Consider the following 23,415-nt stretch of genomic DNA (forward strand, 5'->3'; position numbering starts at 1 on the left):
CTCACGCTCAGCTGCTGTCCATGGCCGGGGACGTGATTGGTTCCCAGAGCCTGGCCTTTCCCAAGCAGGTCATTCCTGGTGACCAAGTGCCCAGGACTGCCTCATCCCCGTCCCTGCACGCTGCTCAGGTCCTCTAGTCACGTCTGGGCCAGCCCACCAACCCCAGTTTTCTGGAAAGGTCGTTGTCTGCAACCCTCTCCAGAGATTACGGGAAGCATCACTTGCACAAGTGACCAGAGGGCTGGGCAGGCTCAGATCTGGGACGGAGGCAGGACGGCCAGCTGGAGACAGAGAGTGTCCCCAGACACTGTGGCTGTGCCGCGGGCTCTGGGCCCCCCAGCTCTTGTTTTTTCCCTCACCATGCCTGTGGTGGGCTTGTGTCCTGACTTCCCAGAGGCCAGGGATGCTGGAAAGAGACTCTGAGGTCTGCCCTTGCCCCTGGAAACACAGTTGTGACGCGGATGTCCAATTCGCACGACTTAAGAAATGAGACTGTTAACGAGCACTTCATATTCTTGAAGGTGGCCTGTCCCCTGCTGAGGAGTCAGGGTGGTTAGGTAGGGCTGACTGGACTCAGGGCTGGGGTCTGATGGTAATCATGCCCTGAGAGCTTGTGTGTCTGGCAAGGTGTGGGAGTTAGGAGGAAGTGTGGGATCTTTCTTATGGCTGCCTGTGTGTCTCCTCGGGCTCTGGGACCCCCTCCCCAAACACACACATGCTTTGGGGAATGCCAGGAGGCTTGGGAGGCCGACAGTCAGCACTGAAAGGGGGCGGGATGTCTGCCCAGCTCCAAGCCCGTCCTCAGAAAGGCCCTCCCTGCAACCTTTGGGCATTGCCCTGTCCTCGGAGTGGCTGCCGGGGTGGGTCAGGGTCTGCTCATCTGAGTCCCCTGGCTCGGCCACGGAGCGTTCTCTGCAGGCATGGGGCCTGTGCTCCCTGCGGATCTCCCCTCCTCCAGGAAGCTGTCTGCTGGCCCAGCTCTTTGGAAGGCGGTGAAATGGCTGCCGTATAAGGATTCTAGTCTCCACAGTTCCGGTCTCCCCCGGGGGTCTTGGAGGCCCAGAGCCCGGGTGGGGAGCCTGGTCTGCGCAAGGGGCCCCGCCCTTCCTCCTCCTGGCCAGGGTCCAGACCGGCCTGACCTCTCACTGGGAACGGAGGAAGTGAGCCAGGGTGGGACAGAGGTCTCTCCTGTGGGTCTGGCCAGTACCAGGTGGGGGTGGGGGGCAGATAACCCCATCCCCCACAAGGATGGAGCTTCCCGTTCAAAGCCATCTGGCTCCACAGAGGCGAGCTCAGCAGGGACCCCTGCCCTGGGAACAGACTCCCTGGGGGGTCCACGCCCTGCCCAGGCCTCTGCGCCCAGCTGGGTGGTGGCAGAATGGCAAAGGGCCCTGGCTGGGCACTGAGGGATGGAAGCGAAGACTGGGCCCTGTGGTCAGGGGGTGCGGTCATGGGGTGGGGGTGCCCCCCTTTGTAGAGGAAGGGGCTGGAGGCCCTGGACAGCGGTGGACAGTGTCGTGGAGGGGGTCGTGGGGAGCCCGGGACACGAACCCCCGGCTCCCAGAGCCGCCCGGCGCGCGCGTCTGCCGGCAGGGGGCGTCCTCGCGCCTGACTTTACGCGCCCGCGCTGGACGTGCTCGTCCCCGCGCCGCCCGAGCGAACGTGCGCGTGCACGGCACCGCGAGCGTGTGTGCGTGCGCGCGCGCGCGCGCGGCGGCGGCGGCGGCCCTGAAAGCGGCGCTCTGAGCCTGAGGCGGCTCCGGCTGAGGCGGCTCCAGAGGCGGCGGCGACCCGCTCCCCGCTGCCCGCTGCCCGCTCCTCCTCCGGGCGCGCCAGCCCAGGCCGCTCCCCGGGGCCCGAAGATGCCGGCCGTGTCGAAGGGGGACGGGATGCGGGGTCTGGCGGTCTTCATCTCCGACATCCGCAACTGTGAGTGGCCGCGGCGCGAGACCCGGCCTGCGAGCGGCGGGGGTCCCGGTGCGGACCGGGAGGGCGGGGGCCCGGGGGCGCGGGCCCGGGTGCGGGGGTGCGGGGCGGGGTCCGGGTGCGGACCCGGAGGGCAGGGGTCATGGGGCGCGGGGCGGGGCGGGCTCCTGGGTGCGGACCTGGAGGGCGGGGGTCCGGGCGCGCAGGCCCGGGGGTGCGGGGGTGCGGGGCGGGGTCCGGGGCGCGGAGCTAGAGGGCGGGGGTGCCGGGGCGCTGGCCCGAGTGCGGGGTGGGGGTCTCGGGGGCGTAGGCTCGGGGTGCGGGGGTGCGAGGCGGGGTCCGGGGCGCGGACCCGGAGGGCAGGGGTCATGGGGCGCGGGGCGGGGCGGGATCCTGGGTGCGGACCTGGAGGGCGGGGGTCCGGGGGCGCAGGCGGGAGTGCGGGGTGGGGATCTCGGGGGCGTAGGGTCGGGGTGTGGGGGTGCGGGGCGGGGTCCGGGATGCGGACCCAGAGGGCAGGGGTTCAGGCGCGCAGGCAGGGAGCGCGAGGGTCCCGCTTGGGAACCTAGAGGGTGGGGGCCCAGGGGCGTGGCTTGGGGTGTGGGGGTGCAGAGGTGTCTGGGTGCGGATCCAGAGGGCAGGGGTCAGGGGGCGCAGGCCGGAGATGCGAGGGACCTACAGGGCGGGTGAGGAGGGCGCAGGGCTCCGGGAGGCAGGGTTGGGGGCTGGGACTGGGGCCTGCGGGTAAGGCAGCAGTGGGGCAGGGCTTGCGGGGTGCGGGGGTGCAGGGCGGGGGGTGTTGTCCACCCGCGTGGGGGGCTGTGGCATCGTTGACCGGGTTCCGACGAGGACCCCCCCCAGCATGATGTCATCTTGAGCAGTCTGCTGTCTTCTAGTCATGGAGCATTTAACCCAGCGTTTTCCGAAGCAGCACGGATTTCCACTTCGGGAGTGGGGACAGCCATGTCTTGCCGGGCTCTGGTGGCTTGTCCGCCCTGATTAAAATGACTCATTCCCCGGGGGGATCCAGACCTGGGGCAGTAGAGGGTGGGATGGCTTTGGGGTGACTGGCCTGGCTGCTGTGTGCGTTCTTGGGGACACGCGTGTCCCCTCACGGTGGGACAGATCCGCAGCAGAAGGCAGGCAGGCAGGCCAGGAGGCTGGTGGGGGCACCACGGGTCCACCCATAATCCTGGCTTTGGTCTGCAGAGGAGCTACGGTGCTCAGAGAACACGGTCCTTTTCGTTTTAAATCAGCACAAAACCAGTTTCCCATCTGGTGCTTTTCTGTTTTGTTTTCTTTTCCATCGGAGAGTTGACTGACTTCATTACCTTTGGGTCAGCGTCCGTTTCGAAGAATGTCACGGCACCGGCTGGTAGATGCTGTCATGTGGAGCCTTCCCTTGACCCCTCCCCTCCTTAGACTGGAGGACCCAGATGCCCGACTGGTTCTCCCCAAGACTGGGGACGCTCAGCTCTTCTGTCCCTCGCCGTCCTGTGTGAGAAACTGAGAGGTCCACATGGGAACGTCTCTCAGATCCGAGCTTTTACAAGTAGCTGTTCCTTCCTTTGCTGTTCCGTATGGTTTCCAAGGCAGCGGTGCTCACGATCAGAGTGTCTGGTAAAGCTACTGGCGGAGCCCTTGGCCGGAGGGCTCGCAGCCTTACATTAGCAGGGATGTCAGTTCTCCCATTCTGGAAGGAAAATGCGGTGGGCAGGAGAGACACTGAGATCGGAACCCGTCCTGGACAGCCAGTCACCGGCATATCAGACGTGCGTCCTGTGCTAGGTGCACCTTTGATCGGCAGGTGGGTGCTTGCCCCGCGTGGAGGACTCTGCAGGTACTTGCCGACGGACTGTAGGGCAGACTTTCCCCAGCACCACACTGTGGAGCTTGGGGCTGGTCCCTTGTTGAGCTGAGCTGCCCAGTGGCGGCGGAGAGCAGCATCCCGGGCCTCTGTGCAAGTCGCTGCCTCCGTGTGACAGCCACACAAGTTGTGCGGACACTGCCGAGTGGGGCACAGTCTGCTTCGGCGCGGGGCTACCGGATAGACCAGCGCTCTCCCACGGGAGCTTCAGGAGGGAGGGGTGCCTCGCCCTTCTCGGGGGCAGGACTCTGTTTGTTATGGCCCCTTCCTCAGAAACGCCTTTGCGACCACGCTGTGCCCTTACCTGTGTCCCGTCCGTCGTAGTGCTGCACTCCTCCTTCAGGGCAGTGTCGTGGGCTTGGGGTGCTGTACCCACGCTGCACCCGAAGCCCTGTGAGGTGGGCTCCGCGCCTGTCTTGTTCGTCATGTCTATTCTCCACTGCTTGCACGGCGTCCAGCGTGAGACATGTGCCCAGTGGGTGCGTAGGCGAGTGAGCCAGGGAGGACGTCGCTGGAAGACGATTTGTCTACCGGGCACTGCAGGTGGAGGGCCGAGATGTGCACGCGGCAGCAGGGATTGACATTCTAAGCACGCATGGGGCGGTGGCTGCAGGTGGTCTCGGAGAGCTAACCCTGGCCAGAGCCGGTCTGATCTTAACCCCGTGGGGCAGGGAGAGCGGTCCCTGTGTCCCCTTTTCCTTGCCCACCTCTGATTGTGTGTGTGTAGTGGGTTCTGGTTACGATGTAGGCAGGCTCTGTGCAGAGAGGTCACTGAGTTGGCGGCAAGGGTCTGGACCCTGACTGCCTCTCACCTGCTTCACAACCCAAAGCCGGGGGCCGCTGACCTCCAGGTTTCTCAGCTGATGAACAGGGCGCATTCTGAGCTAGAGTGTCACTGAAGTCTGTTTCAGCTCTAAAATTGCAGCTTTCCTCAAATTTCTCCCTTTAAGGTCTTCAGGAGTGGGCTGTGCACCTCTGCACCTCATGTGAGTCGTTCACTTCGGGTGACTTGCTGGGAGCCTTCCTCCTCTTAGCAGAGGCAGCAGCAGATGTGCTCCAGGATTTGGAAAGGTGCTTCTGACATGCCTTCTTCTTCAAGCCTGTAGCTTTTGTGGCTTACGTAGCAGAGTAATTCCGTGCCTCATAAAATTAACTTGATCCTTTTTTTTTCTTTTTTGAAGATGTTATTTATTTATTTGACAGAGAGAGATCACAAGGAGGCAGAGAGGCAGGTGGGTCAGGGGGAAGCAGGCTCCTGCCGAGCAGAGAGCCCGATGCGGGGCTCGGTCCCAGGACCCTGAGATCGTGACCTGAGCCGAAGGAGAGGCCCCACCCGCTGAGCGCCCCCGGTGCCTGCACTTGATCCTCTTTGATCAACTTCAACCGAGAGCCCCTGAATTTGGCTAATGAGAGTTTGGTGTATGGGAGTGAATGAACGCTTTCTTTCTTTCTGTTTTTAAATTGATATTTAAAATCCTAACTCTTCTATTTAGTCCCAATTTTTAAATAATTCTTTGTTTTGAAATAAATATAGATTCACAAGAAGTTGCAGAGACACGGACAGGGAGGTCCCAGCGCCCTTCACCCCACCTCTTCAGAGGGGGTCTCTTGCATAACAGTTTCAACACCAGGAAACAGGCATTGGTACACTCCACAGGGTGTGGTCACATTTTATCAGTTTTACCTAACGGGGCGTGTTTGTGTGTATGTGTGTGTGTAGGTCTTTGTACTTTTATCGCATTTAGCTTCATGTAACCCCCGCACTAATCAGGACAGAGAGCTGTTCCGTCGTCACAGAGCCCCCTTGTGTTACTCGTATAGCCCACCTACCCCCTCCCAGCTCCTAGTCTGTTCTCCGTCTCTACGGAACATCCCAAGGATGTTTTGTGACTGGGGTTGTGCGGTACGTGACCTGTCGCGGTGGGCTTTTCTCACTCAGCACAGTCCCCTGAAGTCCATCCAGGCTGCTGCATTGATGTTTATCGTAGCCAAGTGGAGGATTTTTAAAGAAAAATTTAAATTTTTAAAATTTATTTTGTTTTATTTTTTTAAAGGTTTTACTTATTTGTCAGAGAGGGAGAGAGAGAGAGCACAGGCAGGGAGAGCAGCAGGCAGAGAAGGAAGCAGACTCCCCACTGAGCAGAGAGCCGGATGCGGGGCTCGATCCCGGGCTCTGGGATGGTGACCTGAGCCGAAGGCCGATGTTTAACTGATGAGCCAATCCAGGCATCCCGGATTTTTTTTCTAAAGATTTATTTATTTGCGAGAGCGAGCGAGTGAGAGCACGCGCACGCACGCATGTGCACGTGCACACGCAAGCAGGAGGGGCGGAGGGAGAGGGAGCAGAGAGATGTCAGGCTCCACACCCAGCCACCTGCCTGATGCGGGCGCGGGTGTGATCTCGGTACCCCGAGATCATGACCTGAGCTGAAACCTAGGGTCAGACCCTCCGCCGACTGAGGCGCCCAGCGCCCCGCGAGGGATGAATTTAAAGATGAAAGAACTGCTGAAATCGGGAAAAGAGTAGCTGTTTGCTGCTCCGTCGCTTTGTTTACTTTCACGCGCGCTTGGTGGGCAGACAGCCGCGTAGAACTTAACGCGCGTGTCTGCGCGCCGCCGTGGACGGGTCAGTGCTGTGACAGCGCCGAGAATATGAAACCCTGCTGAAACACCGGCCTTGGAGTGGGCTGCAGAATAACCACGACTACAGTGAGAGAGAAGCCATAGGTCTTCATCCTGTGAGACCAATCATCTTGCCAGTGGGCAGGAAATTGCCACTTACCCTCTGCGCACGTGGTGGCGGGGGCTGTGCTGTGCAGATGAGTTAAGACCTGTCCGTCGGGCTCCGAGGCATTTGATTTCATCCCTCCAGGCACTCACTCAAGTGAAGGGAAATGAGTGGAGAGATGTAATTAGCTATTTGGCAAAAAAACAAATTTCCCGTGTTCTTGGAGAAAGCATGCGGTTTTGCTGCAGGTGCGGCGACAGACTGGGGGAGTGTCAGTGCTCTGCTCATTGTGTTGGTCACAAAACGGTGTCCTTTCTGTCTCTGGTAACTTTGTTGAAATTGGGCGTCCCTTTGAATTGTTTTTCAGCATGACTAGAGCTTAAGACACTTATTTGTTCATAAAATTCCATTTGTTACGAGTCATAAATTGAATGTGGAGAAACTGAGCATAAAAAATTTAAGTTCAGCTTAAGCGTCAGTGTAGGAGGTTAAACGTGAAGTTGGTACTTGATTTTCCTTAGTAATGATAGAGATCAGAATCAGAGTTTGCCAGTCTGCTTTTTAACTTTTAAAGTTCTTAAAAAAAGATTGATGCTCATATTCGTCTTGACAGGACATTTAAAAAATGCTGACTTTTTGAAAAAGAATGCTCTGCTTGCACATTTTCTTTTGCACTCTTCTGCGTGATTTATATTCCTTGGAAACGGATTTAGGAAGTGTGTGACAGAGAGTGGAGGGAGGGAAGCAGCAGCACGCCGGAGGAGGAAGGAAGTCTTTGGTCCAGCTTGAATTTTTCTGCCGAGGTTGGTGGTTACTGCTCCTAGGAAATACCTGTGTGTTCTTCCCTGTTTCCCCTCTGGCTCCTCTGGAGCGGGGCACCCCTCTGTTTCTTTTATGACAAGCTGGAGTGTCGTGTAAGTGAACTCTCATGCCAGGTACTTCTCTTTCCTCCTTTTTTTTTTTTTTTTTTAGAGACTTTATTTATTTATTTGACAGAGATCACACGTAGGCAGAGAGGCAGGCAGAGAGAGAGGAAGGCAGGCAGGCCCCCTGCTGAGCAGAGAGCCTGCGGGGCTCCATCGCAGGACCCTGGGATCACGACCCCAGCGGGAGGCAGAGGCTTCAACCCGCTGAGCCACCAGGCGCCCCGACTTCTCTTTCCTCTTAGAATGATTTTTGCTGTGTTGTTTTGGCAACAGTGTGTGTCAGGATTTTATAGTTGCAGAATTATTGGGAAGACTCTCTTTGTGAGATTAAGTAGCATCTTCTTGGCTTTTAAAAAATCGCATAGAGTCAGAGCTGGGGGGGTGGATTCGGGTGTGATACCCCCCCCCAGGCAAGGGGCTCCCTGGGGCGCGCTCCTGAGTGGGCGGGGCTCCGAGCACCTTGAATTCCTCAGGCCTGGGGCTGCCTTCCCTTATCTCAAATTTCAAAGCTTATAAGACTCCCAAAACAAAAAGTGTTTTTGTAAGTCTTTGGTGAACTCATTTGGCGAAAGCACAGCCAGGAAGCTCTGTGTGGTCTCCCTCCTGTCCCAACGTTCATAAGTGTGTGCTTCCAGGCCACAGTGACTGGGTTCTGTGCTTCCTCCTAAAGTCTGAGCCGTTCTGGATTCTGGGACGCATCGGGCCTTGGGTTTTGGGTAAGGGATGGCATCTGGACCTGTTATGTGAAATTTGTGGGGTTCAGAGAAATAGAATGTGTGGTCCCTGTTCCCCTGAAGAGCTTGCAGACAAATGGGAAGATGAATTCTGGCCGGTGGACTCATCCTTACTGAGCGCCGCCTGTATTCAGGACTCTTGAATGCAGAATTAGGGGAGTAAGCAGTTGTCAGGTGAACAAGATGAATCCTTGCCCTGAAAGCAAGTGGGGAGGTCCTAGAGGGCAGACGGAATAGTAGAGGAACCCCAGGAGCTCCGGCACCTACAAAAGGTAGTTCTGAGTCAGACTTTGGAATGTTTCGTATTTACCCTTGACCTTGTTGAATATTCTTTTTTTGTTAAAGCGTGTCTGGTCCATTTCCTCCCTGGATCCAGTAGGATGAGATGAATATGGGATAGATAGATGGGAATGGCGTCCCTCCTGTCCTCCTTCATTGTGGTCAGCACAGGGGTCTGATATTAAAACCACAGGTTTGATGGGGCGCCTGGGGGCTCAGTGGGTTGAGCCTCTCTGCCTTTGGCTCAGGTCATGATCTCAGGGTCCTGGGATCGAGCCCCGTATTGGGCTCCTGGCTCAGCGGAGAGCCTGCTTCTCTCTCTCTGCCTGCAGCTCCCCCTGTTTGTGCGCTCTCTCTCTGACAAATAAATAAAATCCTTAAAAACAAAACAAAACACATGTTTGGGAGCTAGAGTGTTGGTGGTTTCTGTCCTCTTCCGTGCAGTGTGAAGTAGATTAGATAATTTTGCCCTCACCTTAACACAATGAATGGTGCTCTTAAGACACTAGAATGAACAGTTTTCACTGGGTCGTGTGATGTCTGACATTTAGATTATCAAACTGCATTTATTGATTCTGGCATTGACCTTTTTAAACATAACTGAGTTCGTGATGCAAGTTTACACAGTTGAAATGTCATGAGAAGTTGTATGTGCCACTTGCTTATGCCCTGTTTAGGGCGGATGGCTTCCCGTGGGCGTTCCCCCGGGGGGTGGGAGCTGAGGCTGAGCGATAAGATTAGCTCTCTGCTCACTGCGCTCGGGTGGAGAGGCCGAAAGGGTTCTTGGCGGTGCTCGGGGCAAATAGCAGGCAGGGAGGAAGTGGCCTTGTGTGCACGGTGTGCTGTGGCGCCTGGTCGGCAAGAAGGGCAAGGAGAGTGTGGGGGTGGTGGGGTGCGGGGCGCGCAGAGCCAGAAAGGGAGAGGCGAGGCCTAGCCGTGCCCAGACTGTTGTGACTGCTCACGAGACGCAGCGTGAACTTGTGGTGACGCTCTGGGTCCTGCCTGCCTTCACGCATCACTTCCTGCCAGCTCCTCGTTCTTCTTCCCTCACTGTTCTCGGCAAAGAGGACGAGGACTGTGGCCCACAGCCCGCTGATCATGAGAGTGTGGGGAGTGGAGTCAGGAGAATTCAGTGGGAGTTGGGAGCCACCGGGTGGGAAGGTGGGAGGCACCTCCGGCAAGGGGATGGGGCCTGCGGTCTGGCCCTTGGAGTTGGTCGTCTGTGTTAGTGGGGGTGCGACAGGTTGGAGAGGGCGTGATGTGCCCCACGAGGAGAGGACGGTCTTTGCAGTAAGGCTGAGACCCACCCCCTTGCTGGGTCCCGGCCTGGTGGGGCTCCCTCAGCTTCGTGCTCCCTCGGGAAACAGGGACTTGAGGGGAAACGAAAGTTTCTGCGGGTGCTTTGGGCCAGATGCTGGTACTGCTTCCTTTCCTCTCTCACTTTTGCAAACTGTGGCTCTCTGGAGTCTGGAGTCTTCAGTTTTGCTCCAGATTTGAACCCAGGGACAGCTGGGGCGGTTTTGTGTGTTCCTTGTGTTCTGGGTGTTTCCCATTTCCCTTGTCACGTGCCCCAGGGTTTGTCATCTGTTCATGAGTAAAAGTGTGCGGGTCAGCGTCCAAATTGGGTTGCCTTGTTTCTGTTTTGGCGTCGTAAGGTGTTTTCCTTCCCTTTAACCTGCCTCCCGGTGCCAGGTCAGGAGTGTCATGAGGATCGGTTACGTCGTGTACCTAAAGCGCTTGCAGTTCCCTGGTGCAGGCAGGGCCGTATTGGAATTTGCGTTTTGCTTTTTCTGTGGCCAGCCTGCCTTCCTGTAATGTGCTTGAGAGCAATTACATGTTTCTAATACGGTTTAAAAAGCACAGAGAAGGGGCGCCTGGGTGGCTCAATGGGTTAAAGCCTCTGCCTTCCCCTCAGGTCGTGGTCTCAGGGTCCTGGGATCGAGCCCCACATCGGGCTCTCTGCTCCGCAGGGAGCCTGCTTCCCTCTCTCTCTGTCTGCCTCTGCCTACTTGTGATCTCTCTCTGTCAAATAAATAAATAAAATCTTAAAAAAAAAAAGACTACTGAACCGATAGAAAAAAATAGAGCAGGAAAATGAGTATTTTGAAACACTTTTGGGTGGCATTTATTGCTACTGAAAAATACAGTTCTGTATCTTTTTTTTTTTAAGATTTGATTTATTTGTGTGGGGAGGTGCGGGGCTGTGTGCACTCGTGAGCAGGGGGAGGAGCAGTAGGGGGGGGAGGGTATTCCAGAATCACGACCTGAGCCAAACAGCAGACGCTTCACGGATTGAGCCACCCAGGTGCCCCCCCCCCCTTTTTTTAAATGTCAGGTACAGCACGATCAGATCAGAACCTGAGTTTGAACCTTGTGCCCATGGGAATCAGAGTCTTTTGTGACAGTTCATGCTGGACTGTGCCAGGGGATATGGTGGAAACATGCCTCCTTCCTTGAGTCTTCAACAGGCCTTTCTTCCATAGGACACATTCTTCACAATCTCAGTTCTTTCTTTTTTTTAATTTAATTTTTTATTTTTAAAAGATTTTACTTGGGGCGCCTGGGGGGCTCAGTGGGTTAAGCCTCTGCCTTCTGCTCAGGTCAGGGTCCCAGGGTCCTGGGATTGAGCCCCGTGTCGGGCTCCCTGCTCAGCGGGGAGCCTGCTTCCCCCTCTCTCTCTGCCTGCCTCTCTGCCTGCTTGTGCTCTCTCTGTCAAATAAATAAATAAAATCTTAAAAAAGAAGATTTTATTTATTTATTTGACAGAGGGAGAAAGAGAAAGAGCGCGCACAGGCGGGGGGGGGGGCGGGCAGGGGACGGGGAAGCAGGCTCCCCGCCAAGCAGTGATCCTGATGAGGGGCTCGACCCCAGGACCCTGGGATCATGACCTGAGCCGAAGGCAGACATTTAACGAAGAAGCCACCCAGGCGCTGACCCCCTGCGCACCCCCCCCCGCCGCGAGTTATTTCTTGTAATTAGCTTGTAGCTGTTGTTCCAGTAAGCAGGGGGGGGGGGGAAGGAAGGTGATTGATTGTCTGAGGGGCCTTTTGTGCCAAGTTGTTCAGTTCCTGAGCTTTTCTTTTCTTTTTCTTTTTTTTCTTTTTGAGATTGTCATCCGTGGGTTGGAGTGGTGGGCCCCTTGCGCAGATGCTGGTCACAGGGGCAGGAGATGCTCTTCTGTTGGGTGCTCGTGTCCGACGTGTGTTCTCCAGTGCAGCATTTGCTGCAGATGTAATTTAAATCTCTTTAATACTAAGTAGTCCAAAAACCAGAGTTCTTCCTACGGTGTTCTTACTGTTTTGCTGTACACTTGGTACAACCCCAAGAGCGAAGTATATTTTGAAGGCATATATTTCAAAATTCGTTTATTTTTCTGGATTCTGTTTTCCGATTTAATTGTACAATTCATTTGTTCGTTCATTTGAGAAATCTGTGGACTGCCTGGTGCGCGCCAGGCCCTGTTCTCTTCTAGGCCCCGGGATTCAGTGGTTAACCAAGTGCACAAAACTCCTCTGCTTTCAGAACGTCAATTCTTATGAGAGTAGACGGACAAAATAGATGAGAAAAATATGTATTTATTTATATCCATTCATCTTTTTGTTGATCTGTTGTGGAGAAAAATAAAGTAGGGAAGAGGAACAGAGTGGGGAAGGGTCTCGTTATCAAAGAATGTGGTCAGGTCAGGTAGCCTGAAGAAGGTGTTTTTTTTTTTTTTTTAAAGATTTATTTATTGGGACACTTGGGTGGCTCAGTCGGCGAAGTGTCTGCCTTCAGCTCAGGTCATGATCCCAGAGTTCTGGGATCCAGCCGCTGGTGGGGAGCCTGCTTCTCCCTCAGCCTCTGCCCCTCCTCCTGCTTATGCATCTCTCTCTCTCTCAAATAAATAAAATCTTTTCTTAAAAATTTTTTTATTTTATTTTTTTTCATTTACCTTCTTTTAATGCAAAATCTTTTTTTTTTTTTTTTTTAAAGATTGATTTATTTATTTGGCAGAGAGAGAGAGACAGCAAGAGAGGCAGCACAAGCTGGGGAGTGGGAGAGGGAGAAGCAGGCTTCCCACCGTGCAGGGAGCCCGATGCAGGGCTCGACCCCAGGACCCGGGGATCATGACCCAAGCCGAAGGCAGGTGCTTAATGACTGAGCTACCCAGGCGCCCCTAAATAAGCAAAATCTTTTTTTTTTAAAGATGTTATTTATTTATTTGGCAGACGGAGATCACAAGTAGGCAGAGAGGCAGACAGAGAGAGAGGAGGAAGCAGGCTTCCCGCCGAGCAGAGAGCCCGATGCGGGGCTCGATCCCAGGACCCTGGGGTCACGACCTGAGGGAAAGGCAGAGGCTTTAACCCACTGAGCCACCCAGGTGCCCCATAAATAAACAAAATCTTAAAAAAATATTTATTTCTTTGAGAAAGAGAGAGTGCAAGCAGGGGGAGGGGCAGAGTGAGAGGGAGAGAGAATCCGAAGCAGACTCCCGGCTGAGCCTGGTGTACCGTGGGGTTCCATCTCAAGACCCTGAGATCATCTTCTGAGCTGAAGGCAAGAGTCAGATGCTTAACTGACTGTGCCCCCCAGGCACCTAGCATATCTGTAATTTTTTACTGGATGCCAGACATTGTGAATTTTTCCTTGTCAGTCCTAAATATTGTTGTATTTCTTTAAATATCCTTGAGTTTTGTTCCAGGATGAAGCTCAACTACCTGAAAACTGTTTGATTCTTACAAGGAGGGACCAGAGCAGCCTGTAGTCTGGGACTGATTTGCCCCACTCTGGAGGGATAGCGCTCCTGCTTAGAGCTCGGCTCCGTGCCCTGGTTTTATGAGATTTCCCTCTGGCTTGCTGGCCCTATGCTGCCTTCCATGATTTACCCTCTGGTTTCTTTCCAGTGGCTCTTTCAACAGCCTCAGGAGCTTCCTGTCTTGCTTGAGCAGAAACGTAATGAGACCTGGACGCCAGGACCCTTCTGCAGCTCTCTGGCTCTTTGCTCTCCCGGCAGCAGGCTCTGTTCCAGTGTTCTTCCCTGCACGCTCTAGCCTCCTCGGTCTGTCTCCTTACTTTATGGAGACCTCAGGGCTCTGTTTGGGTTCCCCCTCCCGAAGCAGTAAGCTGGGGCAGTTGTAAGCCTCATGTTGTTTCTTTTCTGCCTCTTGGTGATCACTCTTGTCCATAGTCTGCTGCCCAGTTTCTGAGAACTGTTGTTTTGTCTAGGTTTTTAGTTGCCTGAGGTGGGAAGGTAAATCATGTCACTGTTTATCACCATTAGGTTTTGGGGAGAGGCGTTGAATCTGTAGTTGGATATGAATTCCGAGATTGGAATTCAGAGAAGAGGTCTGGGCTAGGGGGCATTCCCTGTAGGTGTTGTTTGAAGCCATGAGCCTGGGAGCTTACCGGGGGAGTGAGTAGAAATCATCTATAGAGAGAGCTGTACTCTCACTCCTATAGCTTTACTGTGTGCCCGGCATGCTTCCAAGTGCGCTGCCTTCACTACTGTATCGGATCGTCATGGTAACCCTCCCAGTAGGTACTGCGGTCCTCCCTGTTCCGTAGATGAGCAACCTGAGGCCCTGAGCCCACGGCCATGTGACTGCCTAGGAAGTGGTAGAACCGGGATCACACTCTGGCGACCTGCTCCGAGTGTTCTCTCCTAAGCACAGTGCTGGCCCAGCTCTCCGGGACGATGCTGGAGCTCCAGGCATGCAGACCAGAAGCAGTCAGGAGAGCCGCGTGCAGGTGGGAGGAGCACAGGCCCGTGAGGAGGAAGCAGTCTGGTGCAGAGATGAACTTAATGGGGTAGTTTAAGGGAGAATAATTGGGAAACCTGAGAGTCAACCCCCGAGGAGCTCTCCTGTAAAGAGGAGAGAGAAGAAGATGGTGACTGCAGGTTGCAGAGGGCGAATGAACTCTCTCGCTGCTGCGACAAGTGCACACAGAGTTAGCAGCCTGGCCCAGCCCTCCTGTGCTTGCTCACGTTTGTAGATGAGAAGCCATGCGCAGCCTGGCTCAGCTGGGTCCTCTGCCTGGAGTCTCACAAGGCTGAAATCAGGGTGTTCCTTCTGGAGACTCTGGTGGTGACACTGCTTCCGGTCAGTCCTTGTAGCACAGGGCTGGGGTCCCCTTTCCCTGATGGTCACCTCCTGGAGCCGGCCCACGCGCCTTCTCAAGGCTCGCATGAGGCCTCTCCAGTGAGTGCCTCTCAAAATACGATCTCTCCACTTGGCTAACCTTCCGCCTCCAGGCAGAACGAGTTCTCTGCTTTTAAGGGCTCAGATTAGATTGGGCCCATCAGCAGGACCCAGGATACATCCCCTATCTTAATTACACGTGCAGAGTCCCTTTTGCCCTGGAAGATACCCTACCTACAAGGGCCTAGTATGAGGGTGTGGGCATCGTTGCAGGATGGGGCGGTGGGGTGGCGGGGGTATTCTGCTTATCACAGTGGGGTAAAAAAAATTTTTTTTTGAGTTTAATTCATTTGTTCATCAGTTCACCGAGTGCCAGATCTGCACAGTGAGCAAAATAAACAAGACTGTCACTGTGTGCTTACATTCTGGCGAGGGAGACGTGACGTAAGTGCGGACTATTGCGCACCGCGTGTGAAGGGGGAACGAGGCAGAAGAAGGGAACCGCGGTTTAGGTGGTGCAGCTGGGGGTCAGGCGCGCCCTGCAGTGCGGGGGGACAGTGCGGCTGCACTGAGGGTCGGGGAGAGAGCCTGGGACGTTGGCGTTGGGTGTAGGGGGCAAGGGAGATGATGGGGATCTCGTGGGCCGTTCTGAGAGCTCTGGGTTTCATCCTGAGTGACCGGGGCGGGGGGGGGGGCAGTGGGGAGGAGGAGGGGCCGGCAGCGAGCAGAGAAGGGACTTACTTCGGGAAGAATTCTGATGGTGGTGTCGGGAAGAGGAGGGGCGGGGAAGCAGGCAGAGGGGGTAGGAGGCTCTGAACCAGGGGAGGAAGGTGAGGGCTCCTGGGAAGTGGGCGAGGTGGAGCATGTTTGTGGGCTGCTGGGAGAGAGAAACAAGGGCCAGGGAGAAGGTGCGGCGGGGTGGGGAAAGGCTGAGGAGCAGGGGCGGTGGTGTGAGCGCGGGAGCACTGTCAGGCTGGAGCGCTGTCGGGCGGGCTCTCAGGTGGCCGGTGAGGGCGGTGGGGGAGGGGCTGTTGGGGGTAGAGGGGAAGCCGTGGGGTGGCGGTTCAGGAGAGCCTAGGAGAGCCGGGCAGGGCCTCCCTGGGCTCCCCGTGTGTGTGAGGCCAGCCCGGTGACTGGGTGTGTGCTTTCCCCAGGCACCCTCAGCCGTCCGGGCTGTGTGTGGTGCCAGGTGGCCAAGAATTGGATTCAGCAGGGAGGGGTTTTTACCAGGCAGGTGCACAGACAGGAAGCAGGGTCAGGACTTGGCGTCTGTGGTGGGATTGAAGCTGGCTAAGGGGGGGTGACCATGGGGAAGGGGCGAGGAAGAGAGAGGGAAAGAGAGAGAGAGGGAGGGAGAGGAAGAGAAAGAAATCAGGTCCTGGGGTCAGGGTGGCTCATGGGTGTCAGAAGACTTGGCGTACCTGACTGAGTGGGCTGAAAGGTTGGGGCTGGCCGGACACCTGCAGTGGACCACGGGTGGGAGGGTGGCGGTTGGCGGGATGTCTCGGGAGGGGACATGTTAGGAGCGGAGGTCAAGGCCAGAGGGTTGTGTGGGGGTGATGTGCATGGACATTCATCACCAACGGTGGTGATCCTAGCATGGCTTGGAGAGAGGTTGTGTCATGGTGAGTAATTGGGCAGGTCTTCTCAGTTGTGTGCATTTTTGTTATTTTCTTGTCTAGTCTTGTCTTGAATGTTTTGAAAAGTTACAAGGAGGTTAAAATCAAGAATGCAGTTTAAGAAGTTAATTGTAAAACACTTGACCTCTGCCTCATCTCCCCATTCCTGAACCTCAGAGTCATTTATTTTCATTTTATGGCCATTTTTTGTCATATTTACTTTAAAAAAATGTAATTACTGAATCCCATGTTATACCACTTATGGGTGTTTTTTCCCACTTAGTTATTATTTATTGACTTCTTACTTTGGAAGATAAGGATTTAACTTACCTGAGCTTTCCTTGTGTCACTCTCTAACGTGCCACAAAATTTTATTTAATTAATGTATAGCATTTAATGTCTGAAAATATTCTTAGCTGAGAATGGTAGCTCAACTTTTTTTTTTTTTGGACAGAGATCACAAGTAGGCAGAGAGGCAGGCAGAGAGAGGAGGGAGCAGGCTCTCCGCTGAGCAGAGAGCCCGATGCGGGGCTCGATCCCAGGACCCTGGGATCATGACCTGAGCTGAAGGCAGAGGCTTTAACCCACTGAGCCACCCAGGCGCCCCGGTAGCTCAACTTTTTTTAAAAAAAGATTTTCTTTAAAAAAAAAAGATTTTCTTTATTTATTAGAGTAAGAGAGTGAGAGCATGAGCAGAAGGGGAGCAACAGAGGGAGAGGGAGAAGTGGGCTCCCCATTGAGCAGAGAGAGCTCAACGTGGGGTTCACTTCCAGGACCCTGGGATCATGACCTGAGCCAAAGTCAGATGCGTTACCAACTGAGCCCCCCAGCTGGCCCGGTAGTTCAACTTAATATCTTTGGTGTTAATTACTGCTTTGGTACTTTTGTGTTTTTTTTCAAGATTTTATTTTTAAGTAGTCTCTACCCCCCCCCCCCCCCCCCCCCCCGTGTGGGGCTCTAACTTACGACCCCGGGATCAAGAGTCACATGCGCCACCGACTGAGCCCGCCCAGTGCCCTCTACTTTTGTATGTGTTAATGCTCCGGTTGGATGTGACTGTAAGAGCCCGAGTCGCGGGGCTGGACGCAACAGGGAGCCTCTCAGCCCCTTCCTTGCGTGTTGGACATGTCCTTCGTGGGGTGATCGGTTCTGCTGTCGTCTGGACTGGTTGCTTCTGCTCACGCTGTCCTCCTGGGACTTCCCTTCCTTGTAGTCCTGAGGGCCTTGTCTCTGGCTGGACCTCGGTTCTTCGGAGCCTGCGTGTCTGTCTTTTGGGCTTGTGTTTCTTTGTGCTGGGTGAGAGTGTGTAGCAGGTAAAATTTTTCTGAGATTTTGCATTTTTGAAAAGAATGTGTTTTTTTACCATTGTACTTAATTGAGAATTTGGCTCTGGTAGAATTCCAGCTGAAAGTAACTTTTCCTCAATTTTGAAGGCTCGGCTATATTCCTAATGTCTAGTGTCTGTGATTTTAAGATGGTGTGCTGGGGGCGTGGTGCATGGTGACCTTTCTCTCTCTCTCTCTCTGTTTTTAAAAATTTTATTTATTTGAGAGCGAGAGAATGAGAGAGAGAGAGCATGAGAGGGGAGAGGTCAGAGGGAGAAGCAGACTCCCTGCTGAGCAGGGAGCCCGAAGTGGAGCTCAGTCCTGGGACTCCGGATCGTGACCCGAGCTGAAGGCAGCGGCTTAGCGGACTGAGCCACCCGGGCTCCAGGTGACCTTTTCAGTCTGGAAACTCGTTTCCTTTCGGTTTGGGGGAGTGTTCTTGTTTTATTTCTTTGATAATTCCCTTTCATTGTCTTCTTTTTCACTGGTCCTCTAATAAGAGGCGAGAGTTGGACCTCTTGACTCACATTTTACCTTTTTATCTTTCATCTTCCACTTCTTTATCACTGTGGTGGTTCATTCCTGACAGTTTCAACTTTGTCCTCTAGCTCTTTTGAACTTTTACAAAATTTCTGCAAATACTCTTATAATTTGAGGCCTTTCTTATTGTCTGAGTGCTCCTTTTTTTGGTGTTATCTGGTTCTTAAAACTGTATTTTTGGGGCGCCTGGGTGGCTCAGTGGGTTAAAGCCTCTGCCTTCAGCTCAGGTCATGATCCCAGGGTCCTGGGATCGAGCCCCGCATCGGGCTCTCTGCTCAGTGGGGAGCCTGCTTCCCCCCCCCCCCCCGCCCCTGCCTGCCTCTCTACCTACTTGTGATCTGTCGGTCAAATAAATAAAAAAATAAAATATTAAAAAAACCCCTGTGGGGCGCCTGGGTGGCTCAGTGGGTTAAGCCTCTGCCTTCAGCTCGGGTCATGATCTCAGGGTCCTGGGATCGAGCCCCACATCAGGCTCTCTGCTCAGCAGGGAGCCTGCTTCTCCCCTCTCTCTCTGCCTGCTTCTCTGCCTACTTGTGATCTCTGTCTGTCAAATAAATAAATAAGATCTTTAAAAAAAAAATAAAAAAAAAAAAAAATAAAAAAACCCCTGTATTTTCTCTGTATTGCTTCGGAGTGTCTTGTTCTGTAGAGCCTCTTTGCTCTGCTCTCCTTTTCTGCGAGTCGCTCTGGTCTCTGGCTCATGCTGTAGGCACTTCCCGGATGCCCGGTGGCAGGACCCTGTGCGCCACACGCACCGGCATTGGCCAGCACGGTCGGAGCTCCCGCGGGAGGCCTCCCTGCACGGCGAGGGGTGCGGGGTCTCTGTCACTGGGGGGACCTGCATGTCAGTGGTCTCCTCTGTCTCCCCAGAATGACGCTTCAGTCTCGTCTCCTGCCTGGTGACGCGGGCGGGAACGGTAAGCCCAGCTGCCGTTTTCCGGGGCGGCGGGTTTCCCCACCAGTGAGTCGTCACTCAGTGGTGCTTTCCTCGGGGCGGCACCGTATGCCAGCCTCCGCTGGCGTCGCCGGGGCTAGAGCTTCTGTGTTCCTGCTTTTCCGGGGGGGACACCTCTGGTCTTCTGCTGGCGGTGGCGGATAGTTTGCCTGACAGCGGGGTGTGCGGGAGGGAGCCGCTGCTCCTCACGGAGACTTAGCCCTCCTCCTGAGGCCCACCTCCCGGGGCACCTGACGTGCTCAGTCCTAGGCCTTTCCGCTTCACGGGAGGCTCGTTTTCACTAGTTCTCCCTCTCGCAGGCGGCTGGGCCCCAGCTCGCTCTGTCAGTCCGAGTAGTTGCCGCTTGGTCATCTCTTTCCAGCATCCCAGATCGTGGTGACTGCTCTTATCATACGGTCTTCTTTGACGTAAGTTTCGGACTAATTTTATGTACATGTATACTGTATGTTTACGTGTATGTATTTACTTTATTACTTATTTATTTAAAAGATTATTTATTTGTCGGAGAGAGAGAGAGTTCTGCTAGCGGGAGAGAGAGAATGCACACAAGCAGGGGGAGCGGCAGGCAGAGGGAGAAGCAGGCTCCCCGCTATGCAGGGAGCCCCATGTGGGACTCGATCCCAGGGCCCTGGGATCATAACCCAGGCCAAAAGCAGATGCTTAACAGACTGAGCCACCCAGGCATCCCTGGCTGTTTTTTTTTTTTTTTCCATTTAAGATTTTTATTTATTTATGTGACAGAGAGAGACATAGCGAGAGAGGGAACACAAGCAGGGAGAGCGGGAGAGGGAGAAGCAGGCTTCCCGCTGAGCAGGGAGCCCGATGCAGGGCTCGATTCCAGGACCCTGATGATCTTGACCTGAGGCAGACGCCCAACCCACCCCCCGCCCCAGGCACCCTCTTTTTTTTTTTTTTTTTTTAAGATTTATTTGTTTATTTACTTTAGAGACTGAGAGAGACAGAATGTGATTGAGAGGGGCAGAGGGAGAGAGAGAGAATCTCAAGCAGACTCCCTGCTGAGCTCAGAGCCTGATGCTGGGCTTGATCTCCCGACCCTGAGATCCTGATCTGAGCTGAAACCAAGAGCCAGATGCTTAACCAGTTGTGCCACCCAGGCAGCCCCAAACTTAGTGGTTTGTTAGCTCAGTTGCGTAAAAGCTCTTGGGGCAGTTTAGCATATGATAAGTACTCAGACGTACGCTGTCGTTAACACATACTGTGTGCTGGGCCTGCTGTCCTCACGGAGCATCGACTGAAGACCTGCTGAGTTCCAGGTCCTGTCCTGCGCTCCGAGGCCACACCGGTGACTCAGACGCACAAGTCTGCCTACTCACAGGGAGCTTATGTACATTCTGGTAGATGGAGCTGGAGAATAGAAAGGAAATTACATCTTATGTTGGAAGACGGTGAGTGCAAGAGAGAGAAGTTAGGGAGAGAAGGTGGTGGGGGATATGAGGCTGTGTTTTCAACTCCAAATGGGCTGATCAGGATTGGTCTTGCTGTGCCGGCGGCTTGAGGCACTGGGCCATACGGAAGTGAGCGGAGAGAACACCTTGGACAGAGGGAACAACACGTGTGAAGGCTTTCACGGGGGTGGGGGTGGGGAGGTGAGCAGTGTATGGAAGAGACAGGAGGCCAATGTGGCTGCAGTAGAGCAAGCCCAGAGGAAGGGAGTGGGAGGTTAGGTCAGGGTGGTAATGGAGCTGGGGAGACAAGTGGTATGTAGGGCCTTTGTAGAGCATTATAAAGACTGTGGCTTTTTTTTTTTTTTTTTTGGTTTGTTTGTTTTTGCACATTAAACATCGGGAACAATGAGACATGGTCTCTGTCCTCAGCGTTGCTCAAGCCCTTGAATGCATAGTGTTACGTGGTGTGATATGAGTAGTGAAAAGGAGTGATGATGAGCTTAGGAGAGAGTGGTCAGGCACGGCAATACAGAGATAGTATTTGGGTCAGGTCTTACTAAGCTCACAGTGCAAGGAGATGGTCCAGGAAAGTGGGGAACACCGTGCGTCACGCGGAAGAATGGCAGCAGGACGCATGGAGTTGTGGGTGGTTTTTGGCATGAGTCGTGTCTAGCAGGTGGTGGGGTTCTGGCAGTAGGACAGGGCAGGAGAGACAGGCCGGAGCAGAGCATGGGGGACCTCCTCTGGAATGTGTGGTCCACTGATGTATTTTAAGCAGGACAGTGACACTATGCAACTTATTTTTTCTTAGTAGAACAGTAATTTTGAACGCAGAGGATGGATTTTAGACTAGGCTTAGAGGCAGGAAATTGCTTTGGTCTATGAGATGGTGAGGGTCTGAATCAAGGGAGTAGGAATGGAAAGGTGGGGTGGATTTTGGAGATACAGAGAGCAGAATTGACAGGACACGGGTGGTCAAGTACTCTTTAGAAGTAGTGGCTTTGAATCTGTAGCAGAATTGACATTTACTCAGAATGGTGGATGGAGAACCTCCATCAGTCCATCCCGCCATAAAGACATTGAAAACAGTGGTAAAAACGGTCAAAATCGACTCTGCCAGAGCTCTGGCAATTAACTAAAGGTTCAAACAGTGTCAGGCGGATTTATTCAACAAAACTGTTGCACCTCTAACTCGACCTCCTCTCATTCTCTTCTCCCCTGATTTGCAGTGGCATTGACAGTAAGCAGCTTCACAACCATGTAGCTGTGAAGACAAGCAGCCTTGCAGCCACTGGAGAGACCAGTCGGGTTTGGAGCCCCTCAAAAAGTCCTGTTCTTAGAGCACGGTTACTGTCTGGCCAGTCTTGCAGCTTTCCAGAAAAGCCCCATTTGCAGAACTTACCATTATTTGACTTTGTTCATTATGAAAAGCCCTGTCCTAGTGTGTCGTGGAAAACAGTCAGTGACATTGGTCTAATATCACAGTTGGGGGCAAACAGGCATCTGGCCAAAATCTTCAAAGGAAGATGCAAAGAATGACATGCTATCAGCGTGCTTTGAAAGGCTCTGACAGGTTTCTGTGGATCTGGAAGGCTGCATGAGTGCAGGATTGTACGTATGCCTGGGAAAGACTTGAGAAGGCTGCAGTCTCTCACCTCCGGCCAGTCGTGAGTCCCTGTGCAAACAGCGAGTGAAGCAGAGGCAGAGTTACAACCGGCCCGAGTGCTGACGGGCTTAACACACAGAGTTCCTTGGCAGTGTCTGGGACACTTGCTCAAGGCCCTGAAGGAGATCCCCGGTCAGTCATGAACTGACCACTAAGTTAGCTAAGCCAAGACTTCGGTAGCTGTAAACTCTAGGGAATGATAGACTTTACAGAACTAGTTCAGGAAAGTCACTAAAGAAACGGACGCAGCAACAACCAGAGTAACGGCAAATAGCACCAATAATTCCCGGGGAGGGGGCGTTTGGGTTTCCAAAATTGCCACGTTATATTACCTAAAATGCCCAGTTTTCAATAAAATTATGAGATGTACAAAGAAAAAGCAAAATACAGTCTATACACAGGGAAAAAAGTAGCCAGTAGAGACTATCCTTGAAAGGGTCCAGATGTTGAACTTATTAGACAAGGACTTCAAATCTGCTATTATAAATCTGTGCCAAGAACTTAAACTGTGTCTAAAGAATTAAAACATGAAAATGATGTCTCATGAAGTAGAGCATATCAAAGAAGAGGTAGAAATTATTAAAAAAAAAAGCCAAATTGAAACTCTGGAGTTGAAAATATAATAACTAGATTGAAAAATTTACTGGAGGGGCTTAGTGGTAGATCTGAGCTGGCAGAAGAAAGAATCAGTGAATTTGAGAATTGGTTTGTTAAGATAATTAAATTAAGATCAATATCAAGGTAAGTATAAATCCAATCTGAGGAACACAAAGATAAAAAGAACAAAGAAAAAATGAACAGGGGCACTTCGGTGGCTCAGTCTATTAAATGTCTGCCTTTGGCCCAGGTCATGATACTGGAGTCCTGGGATTGAGCCCCGCATTGGGCTCCCTGCTCAGCAGTGGAGTCTGCTTACCCCTTCAGTTCTCTCTCTCTCTCGCTAGTTCACTCTCTCTCAAATAAATAAATAAATACAATCTTAAAAAAAAAATGAACAGAGCTTTGGAGATCTGTGGGACATCATCTAGCATACTGATATACCCGTAACTAGAGTCTCATAAAGAGAGGAATAGGAGAAAAGTGCCCAAAGGTTATTTGAAGACATAAACTCCCTGAATTCGGTCTCAGACACTTATCTGCGCATCCAAGATGACCTCCCAGAAGGATAGATCTAAGGAGATCAGCATCTAGACACGTCACAGTCAAACTGTTGAAAGACAAAGACATGGGGACATTCTGGAAAGCAGTGAGGAAAGTGACTTCTCAGTTTTGAGAGACCTTCAAGATTCACAGCTCACTTCTCATCAGAAGCTGTGGAGCTCAGA

General features: G+C 53.4%; 1 protein-coding gene across 2 annotated transcripts in view; it reads left to right on the forward strand.

Annotated features, from left to right (window-relative positions):
- Positions 1–1,694: 1,694 nt before the first annotated feature.
- The window catches only part of AP2A2 (adaptor related protein complex 2 subunit alpha 2), an 81,739-nt gene continuing 60,018 nt past the window's right edge, over positions 1,695–23,415 (forward strand). Inside the window, exon 1 of one of the 2 annotated variants that reach the window (XM_080816734.1) lies at positions 1,695–1,929. In XM_080816734.1, coding sequence (XP_080672860.1) covers positions 1,863–1,929 — 67 coding nt within the window. In that variant the 5' untranslated portion in view covers positions 1,695–1,862. The remainder of the gene's footprint in view (positions 1,930–23,415) is intronic. The other variant, XM_080816733.1, reaches the window with a different exon arrangement.

Source organism: Martes martes (assembly GCF_963455335.1).
Source record: "Martes martes genome assembly, chromosome: 10".
NCBI classification, from domain to species: Eukaryota; Metazoa; Chordata; class Mammalia; order Carnivora; family Mustelidae; genus Martes; species Martes martes.